Source organism: Astatotilapia calliptera, chromosome 8, assembly GCF_964374335.1.
Source record: "Astatotilapia calliptera chromosome 8, fAstCal68.1, whole genome shotgun sequence".
Lineage (NCBI taxonomy): Eukaryota > Metazoa > Chordata > Actinopteri > Cichliformes > Cichlidae > Astatotilapia > Astatotilapia calliptera.
In genome coordinates this window covers 21929157-21941241 of record NC_137429.1, presented here as the reverse complement: position 1 = coordinate 21941241, position 12085 = coordinate 21929157, and the positions used below count along the sequence as shown (strand labels likewise).

The following is a 12085-nucleotide window of genomic DNA, read 5'->3' as shown; positions in this document are numbered from 1 at the left end:
TTCAGTTATTGTCCTTTTAAAGTAGTGGTTAAAGAAGTCAGTGCTATCCACTTCATAAATTGTTACATTATGTTCCACCATTTATATCCAGGCACCTGAACTCAATTTGTAAGACAAACCTCTGCAGTAATCACAGGAGGGCCATCTTTTTAAAATGAGTTTGAAGCATGCGTAACAAAATCAAGACCACTTGCTGTTTAGTAGAGATGATCCTCAGAAAGAAAACAGTCAAAGTTTATTTCCTTCAGAATTTTCTATCTGATCTCTACGCATGTGCACAAGTAGGTTTTCTTTATTTTCTATTTTCAGTCTTATTTTGAGTTAGGACTCATACCACAAAATGCCCCACCCCCACCCCAAGACAGATGAGAGGCCGTGTATCAAAGGTCACTAGTCCTTGCACCAAGGGCCAGATCGCCCAGCGTGGCAAAAAAATCCTCCATTTCCTTTTCCAAGAGGCGGTTGCGATTCTCCGCATCCTCCCGTGCCCGCTCAGAGTTTCTGAGTTTTATCTCCAGCATGCGCTGCTTCTTCCTCTCCTGCTCCATCTCCTGTTCCAAACGCTCCATCTGGGCACACAGAGCAGCACTAGACTCTTCCAATCTGTGTGGAAGCACAATACACACAGAAAAGGTCACGGACATTTGCCTTTTTTCTGTTTGGCTGAACCACCCAGTAAAGCACATTTCAAACAACTTCCTACCTTCCCAACTTTTTGTCTGACCCGTGTGCCCAGATTAATACTAATGTGATATTCTTGGCATTGGAGGAAATAAAACAAATCTGCCCTGCAAGAACCGCTGTTAGCTATCTCTCTCTCTACATATATATATGTCTTACTTGCATAATATAATCTCTATCAGTTTTCTGCAAACATTTCCAACACTATCTGGAGCTGAGCTACCAAAACTGGCACACAGGTATAGCTTATAGTTCTTATCTATAGCAGATAATAACATCATCACGTTGCCTAGCCAACACCTACCAAGGGCTATAATGACCCATTTGCAGCATTTATGCACCTCTAATGCCTTATAAGAGCGTTGTATAACTTTAATTTTGCAACGGTAAAATTTCCTTTATATCCAGCTTTAATTATATATAATATATTATGATGTCATCATGTTGCCATGCAACCACCTAACAACAGACTAAAATTATAGACCAAACAATGTGTCCAAATTCATGGGCTGCATCCTCCTGAGGACGCATTTGTAGACCGATTGCATCACAGCGACGCGCCGAAGGCTGTCCAAATTCGTAGACTCCTCCGAATGCAGCCGACAAATGCGTCCTCCTTTTCCCCAAATTTGAAGGATGGGTCGGGTGTGTCCTTCGTGGCCCACCATATCCCAGAATTCATAGCGCGGCCCAGCCAAACTCCAGTTTCCGGCAATGGCGGCCGCTACTAAGTTTTAAAATTACTCTTATTAATCTTTCTGGGTCACAAAATAAACTTTTAACATATTTTCAGACAAGAATGTGGGTGTGTAAACTTCAAATATCTGCTCGGTTTATCAAGATATCACATATTTCCAAAAGTGCTTCAATGTTTTCGGAGACGTCTGTTATCCACCAGCTCGATAGCTAGCCAAGAGCTGGCTATCTAGGGTCACTAGAGCCGCAGAGAATGGCACAACTCCCGGCACATCATTTTCAGATCACCGCGGGCTTTCGCTACTCAGGTTAAACGTAATATATAAGTCACTTAGACAACCTAAAATGTTATTGTTTGGCTTTTTTCAGTGTTTTATTTGTTGTAAAGTTATTAGATTAGATAAAATAAAACTTTATTAATCCTCCGGGTGGGTTCCTCCTTGGTTTTCAAACAGCTGAATAAACGTCAAACAGAAAACGGATTAAACAGAAGTGTGAGATTTACGCCAGTGTCCTGTTATATTTTAGATAGCAAGGAGCAGACGGCCAAGTTTATTAAACTCCACCGAGACAGCGGTGACGCTAATCAGAAGGCTAGACCGTCCAATTTCACAGTCGTTTACTTCCGGCTTACCCAACCTGAGGACCCGGCCCACGTAGACCGCGAAGGCCGGGTCCTCAGGAGGATGCAGCCCATGAATTTGGACACGCTAATAATGACGCATGGGCACAGGTATATAAATATGCTGCTTCCAGCCCAATGATTTAACATTTTGTTTGTTGCTTAAAGCACCTCTGTGTCATGGTCCTGGGTCATGTGACCCAGTATTCTGAGTTTTGTTTTTTTTTTCAGTCTAGTTTCATTTCAGTTTATCTAGTTACATTCTGTCATGCCTAGGTTACAGTTTTAATTCATGATTTATCAAGCTCCCCATTTTTAAGAAGAATAAGGACCCACTTAAATGTGAGTCATATCGCCCAGTAAGTTTACTTGGATGTGATTATAAAATACTGACCAAGGTACTGGCAGCTAGAATTGAGCTTGTCATAATCATAAGTAAGATAATACATCCTGATCAGACAGGGTTTGTTGCAGGTAGACAACTCTCCAGCAATCTCCGCCGTCTGTTCAATGTAGTATATACTGCTGAAGATAACATTATGCCAGAGATTGTGATATCCTTAGATGCCCACAAAGCCTTTGATCGAATAGAGTATTACTACCTATTTACGGCCCTCGAAAGATTCGGCTTTGGTCCAACATTTTGCTCATGGATTAAAATAATTTATTCGAGCCCCCAGGCTATGGTGAGAACGAATAATATCATATCTGAACCCTTCTCTCTATTCCGGGGAACAAGACAGGGGTGCCCTTTGTCACCCCTGCTCTTTGATGTGGCAATTGAACCCCTTGCGATGATGCTGAGACAGGCTGCTGAATTGGTAGGGATACAAAGGGGGACACAAAACCATAGGCTGTCCTTATATGCTGACGATCTCCTCCTTTTTCTGTCAAACCCTGCCACTAGTATCCCGGTGGCCCTTGGTATTATCAAAGATTTTGGGAGGGTGTCGGGCTATAAAATTAATTTAGACAAAAGTGTTCTTTTCCCCATTAATAAACAGGCGAGGAAACTTTCTTTCCGGGCCTATCCCTTTGCAATACATAAGGATAGATTCGCATATTTAGGTGTTAATGTAACTAGTAAGTATAAAGATTTACTGGACTATAACTTTAAAGTTGCACTGGACAAAGCGAAATTAGATATGGAAAGGTGGGCGTCGCTCCCCTTATCATTAGCAGGGAAGGTAAATTCTGTTAAAATGATTATACTGCCGCGGCTCCTCTATTTATTTCAGACGATACCGATTTTCATTCCTAAATCATTTTTTAAGGAATTGAACAAATGTACGTCTGCCTTTATTTGGAAAAAAACTATCCCCAGGATAAGACGGGAGTTTCTTGAGAGACAGAAAGAAGAGGGAGGTCTGGCTCTGCCGAACTATATGCACTACTATTTTGCTGCTAATATACATAAGTTGTTATTTTGGGTCAAAGAGTTGGATGAGGATGAAACCCCAATATGGGTTCATATGGAAAGGTATGTCTCTAGTCCAGTGTCCCTGCGCTCCCTGGTCTGCGCTCCTCTACTCTTGAGCAAACATCTTTACACAAACAACCCGGTGGTATCTCATTCTCTGAAAATTTGGACTCAATTCAGATCACATTTTAAAAACAGAACCGCCCTCCTGTCTGCTCCCATCTATGGAAATCACTTGTTTCCCCCAGCCCTCGGGGGAACAGCCTTTAGGGAATGGCATAGAGCTGGGGTGGAATGTGTCAAACATCTTTTTAAAAATGGTACTTTTATGTCTGCTGCTCAACTGGAAAAGGACTATGGAATCTCCTCCAAGACTAATTACTTTAGATATTTCCAGGTTCGGGACTTTGTGAAAAAGTCATTCAGCCCCTCCCTCGAGCTTCCACAAAGCGGATGGACAGACGAGTTGATGGACACAGATCCGACTACTAAGGGGACAATCTCCACGCTATATACACATATTCAGAATGTGGCTTCCCCCTCCCTGGACAATGTAAGACGGAAATGGGAGGAAGAATTGGGGCTGGACATTTCAGAGGTTGACTGGGGGGGCTGTAGATCTAGTACACTCTGCTTCTATATGTGTGAGACACGGATTGATACAGTTCAAGGTGTTGCACAGACTGCATTTGTCAAGGGAGAAACTGGCAAGAATGTACCAGGGGGCCAATCCGACCTGCCCCAGATGTAAACAGGTATCAGCCAACTTATGCCACATGTTCTGGTCTTGTTCCAGGCTGAAAGACTTTTGGGCTAACATCTTTAGAACATTCTCATTCATTTCTAATAAGGATATGGAACCAATGCCTCTGACAGCCATCTTTGGTGTGGCACCGAGGGAAACTCAACTAACAGCCTCTCAGAGGAAGGCAATAGCATTCGCCTCATTGCTGGCTAGGAGATTGATTCTACTTAACTGGATAAAGGCAACACCGCCATCCCATAAACGCTGGGTGGAGGAGGTGATGGCACACCTCAAATTAGAACATCTCAGATTTACTATACAGGGCAACACCAAGAAATTCTTTAAGGTCTGGCAGCCTTTCATTTCCTATTTTGAAGATGAGTTTCCTTCCACTCCATAACTGGCAACTCCCCCCCCCCCCCTTTTTTTTTCCCCTTTTCTTTTCTTCCTCTGTCTGGGTATAGTTTTGTCTTACACTGTGCGGTAGGACTTGAGTTCGAGCTTTTCTGTATGAATGATATGCTTTCTGAAAACTCAATAAAAACACTTTGATTATTATTATCAAGCTCCCCATTTGTCTCATCCCTGTGTGATGTTTTTTGTGTTAAGTCTTCGTGTGCTTATCTGTCATGTGTCATGTCCAAGTTTTCTTTGTTTGTCAAGTTCGAGTCATGTCTGGGTCTCGCTATGTTTCTCGTTTTATTTTGAAGGATCCTTGTGTTTTTTGTTTATTGTATTTAGCTTCGCGTCCCCTGTCCTGTCATTATGTTAATTGTTGTCAGCTGTTTTCCCCGTGTGATTCCGCTTCCCCTGATCATTCCTTATGTGTACTTAATCCGTGTGTTTCTGCTCAGTCGGTGTCAGATCGTCTGTTATCCTCACCTCATCTTTTCATAGTTTCCGTTATTGTCTCACTGTTTCATAGCCTGCCTAGTTACTCTGTGTTCATAGTTTTTTTCATAGTTCTTTCACAGAGTGTCATAGTCTTTTTAGTTTACACAGTGTTCTTAGTCTCCTTAGTTTTCCCAGTTTCAGTGTTCTCTAATGTTTTTGTCATGCCATCAGCCACAATAAAGGCTCGCTTTATTTTTGGAAACCTAGTTCTGTCTCCACTGTGTCTGCATCTGGGTCTACCTCTTCTTCACACCGGTGCACCCCGCCGTGACACTCTGTGTATGTCTTAAAAAACATGCCATTTATTTCCATGACAGGTTTTAGTTGCAAAAAGGGAAAGGTTTTTGAAAATACCAGTTCATTTTCAGTGTTACAGATAACAACATTTTAAGTGTTAACACACTTAAATTGGTGTGTTACAAACTGAGCATAGGTGTGCTTTAACCATGCCATTTGGGTTTAGTATAAAAAATGGTAATTGGAATTATGGTAAATATACAATCTTTTGTTTTGGGAACTTTTTCCATCTCAGGATGTATTTCATATTTATTTATTCAGTCTTTATTCACTGTCTTCCTGACGTGTTCCCCCAACTGTAAAGAACAGCAATACGAAAGTGCCCTTTAAAGGGCTCACAGCAGGTTGTAATTGAAGTACTTCCATTGGTTCTGTGCTAATGAAATAAAAGCCTGACATCCAAAACCATAAAGTTCATTCAAATGTCTTTCTATTTACCATATAAAAGACCGACACTACTATTATAAGTTTGAAAGATCCTGCATCAGAGACTTACTTTTGGATCCTGGCCTCATATGTAGTCTTCTGTTTTCTCAGCTCGTCTTTCAGTCCCTCTACCAGGCTGCTCAGTGTTAGTTTTTCCCCATCTCCATCTTCGGACATGATAATGGACGGCACCCCGGCTGCCGTGGCCACGTTTCCATTTTCACTGCAGGCTGCGCTGCTGCTGCACAGCTCCATGGCCTCGCAACTGTCCTGCTCGGAGCTCGCGTCTGTCGTCATCCCTCCATCCCTTTCTTTGTTAATCTCTCTGTGGCTTTCTCCATCTTCCACCACACCTCCACAGTTCTGGTGCACCGGGGGCTCGCTTGCTGAGTCCGGGACAGATATTTCACAGGAGGACGTGGACCACGGTGTGCTGGATACACTTGGAACGCTCCCCATGCTAGAGGAGGAGGTCACGTTGTCATACGTGGACAGCCTCTGGGACGAGCCGGTGGAGTCACGGTCACGGGTGGACCGTTCCCCTGAAGATGTGCGCCGGTGTCCCCTCAAGGAGGACAAACCGTTCATAAGCCAGTTGCCCCCGCTTCCACCTCCTCCACCACCAGAAGACAGACTGGTTGTATCTGCTGCGGAGCCACTGCTGCTGGTTTGCTTAGCTTGCGGCTGGGAACGAGGCGCTGAAGAGCTTTTGAAGGAATATTTCCAGGAAGGCATGGTCTTGGCTTGTTTACTCGGACTGATTACCGTCTCACCCTTTCCCGATGAAGACCCAAGTTTTGGTCCAGGGTTTGGGTTAGGGGTCTGAGTGGGACTGACGGCTGCGCACAGCTTGGCGTCCAGGGATGAGGCACTGCTGTGCAGATCTTGGTCTGGGTTGGAGACAGGGCAACTCTGAAGGTCCTCTTCAGAGATCCAGGCTCCCAGGCTGCGGTGTTGGAGATGATGCCCTTGGATGGGGATCTCAGTTTGGGGTAGAGCTGGCCCCTCCTGTTCCCTCCCTGAGTACAAACGGTTGTGTTCCCTGATGAGGACTGTCATCAGGTGCTGGACAAGAGAAGTTCCTAGACAATACAAATCACATTCAGCCGGTGTCGGTATAACTTTTTTAGTTTTATTCTAAACTATCATTTTTAATAAATAAATTACAGAAAAACAGAACCTTATTTGATTGTCATTAATTTTCTGTACCTTCCATGATAGTGACTGGGTCCTCCATCTTCGGTCTAAGGATGTTAGGTCCAAATACTGTGGCAAGGTTCTGGACACTCATCTTGTTCTCATTACAGTGGGACTGGACCTCATCAAGGAATCTAAGGAGAGATATAGTGAAAAACTAGAGTAAAAAACTGATTAGGCTACAAAAGCCTAAGTTCTCAACCTAACGGGTGAAGTCACTCACTTGCATATGTACTTGAGGAGGTTGTAGTTCGGTAGAGGTAGAGTGCTAACTTGCTTTCCAAGCTCCTGGACTCCCTGATATGAGACAAATCATCCTTATTCTACTCACAGTACCACTCAAAGTCCTCACACCAAAGGTAAACAGCACATACCTCCTCCTCATCTTTGGCCAAAAGCTGCGCACAGGTTAGAAAGTCTTCATATTTGGAGAAGGGGATAACTGGTTCAGGCAGCTCTCGCAGGTACAACTTCAGCAAGGATGCCACTGTGTGGACGTCTGTGTTACTGCAAGTCAGAAAGAAAGATGATTCAGTAGAATTCAAATCAGTGATGATCATAAAAGTCTTTGGCAAAGTGAATTTTCCCATTTCATCCTCTCACCCACCTGTCAAACAGGGGCTTGTCCCCACAGTCGAAGGCCTCCTGCAGCTCCCTGACCAGGTTGGCCTGTCCTGGCATTCGAAAGAGACCTTCCTCATCCAGACCCCTCTCTCTGATAAAGTCCACACACTGCTCAACCAGCAGGGGTGCAAGGCGGGGGCCAAACTTCTTCTCGTACTGCACTGTGTCCTCTAGATGCTGGCCAAATATCCCTGTTGACAGATGGAAGAAACATAACATGTCAGGGCTTTCTGAAGGCACGAGGCCGTAGTTGGTTTTTGGATTGTGGAGCAAGTGATGAAAATATGTACATTTATTCTGTGGGAAAATTGAATATGACAGGATGTTTCTGGAACAGCATTTTTTGGTTATTTGTAGCCTTCATATGATTACAAAGATAATTAATAAATAAATAAAAAGTGACAGTTAACATGAACAGAGGAAAAAAATGCCCAGAATAAATATGCAATTTTATGCCAGGTTATTACCTGTTGTTTGGCTGCAGCAGTCACAGCTGGATGTTAGCTTGCAGTAATGGTAGTAATTGAAAGAACAGGAGCTGCACAGTTGCAGAAAGCGTTTGTCATACCTCCCCAGCCCACATTTCACCATGTTCATCCATTCCTGTTCAGGCATTTGACTCTTGTAGCTGGTAATTAATCTTTCATTTATCCCACAGACTTCAGCAGAAACAAGCCAAGTTGAGGAAAATGACAGAGAAGCTTGGAAAGAGCAGCTGAGGAAGCAGAGACATGTTGCATGGGATCTGCTGTGACTGCAGTGCTGCTGTTAAGGAGGGGTCTATGATTTGGCACAGATCTATTCTGGACACAGAGGCAGCAGACTGGCACATTTTGCCTGTGAACTGGAGAGGGAGGCTGGAAATACCACCCAGCCGGTCAGGGGATTCACTCTGAACATACACAGCAAAATCTCCAGTGTTAATTTAACACTGGAGATTTTGCTGTGTAGGTGTCAGTGTATTGACTTTCACTGTGCATTTAGTATGAATGTTGAGGGGAAAGTGAAAATTCTAGTGATATAGGCTAATGATAAGCTAAGCTAATGCGCAAAAATATATTATTATATATTCATTCTATTGTTTCTTTTTCACAATTTTTTTTCTATCTCGTTTTAAAACTTTTCCTTTGGAAAGATAAACCCCCGCGTATCAGCTTAAAAACGCTTCAAAGAACCAAGGATAAAGTCCCCTTCTGGCCACATGTGCCTCAATTTTATTCCACAACTTAGACATCCACATTACTCACACTCTCATAACACATACATATAGGGCCTTGAGGGTGGGCACGTTAACGGCGTCCAGTGGATGGTCTGTGTATTCAACCCCACCTCTGGCGCCGGTGCCCACCTCTCAATTTTAAATCCATGTAGACATTGAGGGCTCTCGGGAGGAGCCGTGCTAACGCCTGCTGCTCTCTGGCAGCAGCACCATGCTCTCCCGTGTTTTAAATGCACCTTAGAACAACACGCAGCAACACTACACATGAGCGAGAGGAGGGAGGTTTGGAGTCTTCACACACCCCTGTTCTCTGCTGGCCATTGGGGCGGGGGGGCTGGAAGGAGGTGTTGGCCGTCCCTGCTGCTGCGGAGCCTGGGGTGGTCTGCTTGCCTCCACCCCGGGGGAAAGGGTAACATCTCCTGGGTCTAGGTGCCGTTTCCCCCTCCAGGGGCGAGGGTACCTGGACCCGGGGTATAGAGTTTGTTTGGGGAGTGTGATTGTGTGTACAGTGTCCATGTATGTCTATCCCTACGTTGGGTTAGTGCTGAGTATTTGTATATGTGTGCATGAGGGTGGGAATGCATGTTTGTGTCCGTGTCTATATGTCAGGTCGGGTCTTACACTCCACCTCTCTGGGAACTCCCAGGCCCTCCAAGGCCTATCTCCCCTCACCACACTCCCTGCCGTTAACTGATGCCCTCAGGGGTCGGTGCGTTGGTGGTTCTTGGTGACCGGGGCTGGGCGCTCAGGTATGTACCGGCTCACTCCCGGTGACTACTTGGCGGGGCCTGGTGCCTGTTGCTCGGTCAGGCCTCTTCTGGGGCAAAGGGGGCCCTCGGGCCTCCGGCCTCTCGGCCTGCGGCTCAGTTCACTCTGGCACAGCTGGCTGCCGGCAGCTGGCGCCACTGCAGCCCCCTCTGGCTTCTGCTCCGTGGCTACTGGGTGACCCCTCTGGGGCTCTCCTCAGCTTTTCCCAGGAGGGTGGCACGGATGCCCCTCCGGTGGTCTTCCTTGGGCTCTCGCACTCTGGGGCCTCTGGATGTCTGGGGCCTGGATCTCCTCCATGCCTGCTTCATGCCCTGGGGGACCGGGCTATGGCTCTCTACATCCTCTAGCAGACTATTACATGTGGAAACCTGGAAACCATTTGAATACAAGCGCGCTGATCCACACAGGTGTGCACACAGGTGTTCACTGTTCATAGACATAAACTACACCTCTATTGGCTGCCATCTCCAAGCATATTGTGCACTGTCTGTCCTTTTTGCTACACAACAAAATTCAATATTTAGTATTTACTGCTGTTTACACTTAGCTAGATTAATGCGATGCTGTTGTGTTTAGTATGTTGCTCTGTTTTTTTTGCTTGTTTTCTCTTCTTTTTCTCTCAACAGGTGATCCAGGAGATTTTTTTTTCTTCTTTCTCTTTTTAAGTGCCCTTTTTCCACTGTCCCTCTCCCCTTCTGTTTTTCTTTTCCTTCATCTTTCTTTCTCCCTTTCCTATCCCTCAGTCATGTCTGTCCTGTTTGTAACAACTGAAAATAAAATAAAATAAATAATAACAACAAAGGTCGATCAAATGGACCAATACGGCAAGGCCGTGATGATCCATTTGCAAAGTAAATCCATTGGGTATCCTTGTTGGTCTGCAGACAACAAATCTGACGGCTAAAGAACCAAATGGGACAGGCAAAAAAAAAAAAAAAAAAAAACTTTTTAAAGGTGCTTTAGTTTTTTTTCCTTTCGAAGACCTACACAAAAGCTAGCATTTTTTGCCATCTTTTCAACGGTCAAAAATCTAGAAAAAAACATGCTAGCTTTTTGTCCTAGCAGCACAAAAAGCTAGCATTTCAGAAAAGTTAACAAAAAGCTGGACAAAAATGCTGTTAGAATTTTATCAGTTGCTAGCACAAAATGCTAGCGTTTTAATAAAAAGCTAGCATAGACAAAAAACTAGCACATATTTATTACAAGATTAAAATGAATTATTATTTTTCCAATCTTTTGGGGGGTATTAAAAAAGTTCAGATAGTGAGAAATGCTGTCATTGTCCAAAACGATAAACATGTGACTGGAAAGATGACCCAGGACTCTTTACTCTCATTTCTTCATGCACCAAGTATAAAATCTATCTATCCATTTTCTTCTATTATCCAAATTGAGGGGGTGGCTAACACAGACACAAATACGTTACACTCACATTCACACTTAATGGTAATTTGGGACCTTTCAATTACTAACTGGATGCCTTTGGATTGTAGAAGTAAGCTGGAGAGAATCCACACAGACGCAGGGAGAACATGAAAACTACACACAGAAAGACCCCAGCAAGCCAGTGGATTCAAGCCCACATTTAAAACTTCTTGTTTTGTGAGAGCAGTGCTAACCTCCGTGCATAGCATTGTGGTATTGCAACTTTTTCTTAATTAATTAGGCCTATGCTAGCTATTTATAAACGTCTGTTATTTGTGTTTCTTGTGTGGACATTTAAGCTAGTCATGCTTGTCATAGATCTTCCCTTATTTTTCCATCAGCCAAGCTTACAGAACTTCTTTTTTTGGGTGTTTTTATTTTCTAAAATTGAGGGAATAAACAAAGATAAATGACTAATTTTCATAAAGAATAGGTCTGCTAGTTGCCAGCAGCTCTTAAACATGCTTTACTAAAGACAAGGATTAAAATTAGATTAATGATATCATACAGTATATTATTTATGTGTTATTCTACATTTATCCCCCTGTTAATATAGAGCTGCTTTGTAACCCAACACCTTCCTGCTCAGCTGCTCCTTATGCCCCACATCATAACCAGACAGGCCTGGTTATATTTCTGGCCTTAGACATCCCGAGCAGACAGGGTGAGAATTACCTGCAGGCTAAAGAAATGAGACAGAGTTGGGGTTGGAGATAGTTTGCATAGCTCAGCTCAAGTGTGTTACCTAAACATTAAAGACAGAGCAGAGATGTGGACTGCAGTCTTTTCTATTCTAGCAGAAAGAGCAAGTTTCATATATTTTGGGCGATGTGTTGAGCTTATAAGGCAGAGAGGAAATCTCCTGCACTGGAAGGCATGCCTTGAATTATTGCTGGCAAAGAAATATGAATAATATATCTTGCTTTCTTTTACACAAAGATGATGAACAAAAGCAGTGTTAGCTGGGCGTCGGGGGGTTCCCCGGAGGCATTTTCCTTGGGGGGCTCAACCCGGGGTAGCGGTCATGTCCGGTTAGGGGCTCTGTTGGCTCTCAGGTGACTGTTTCCTCGC

General features: G+C 44.0%; 1 protein-coding gene across 3 annotated transcripts in view; it reads right to left on the bottom strand.

The window, feature by feature from the left end:
• arhgap22b (Rho GTPase activating protein 22b) overlaps window positions 1-12085 on the bottom strand; it is a 46747-nt gene continuing 34662 nt past the window's right edge. For all 3 annotated transcript variants that reach the window (XM_026177136.2, XM_026177133.2, XM_026177137.2), the window contains 6 exons: window positions 7586-7793; window positions 7353-7485; window positions 7202-7275; window positions 6991-7112; window positions 5852-6863; window positions 1-603 (listed from right to left, as the gene is read on the bottom strand). In XM_026177136.2, coding sequence (XP_026032921.1) covers window positions 381-603; window positions 5852-6863; window positions 6991-7112; window positions 7202-7275; window positions 7353-7485; window positions 7586-7793 — 1772 coding nt within the window. In that variant the 3' untranslated portion in view covers window positions 1-380. The remainder of the gene's footprint in view (window positions 604-5851; window positions 6864-6990; window positions 7113-7201; window positions 7276-7352; window positions 7486-7585; window positions 7794-12085) is intronic.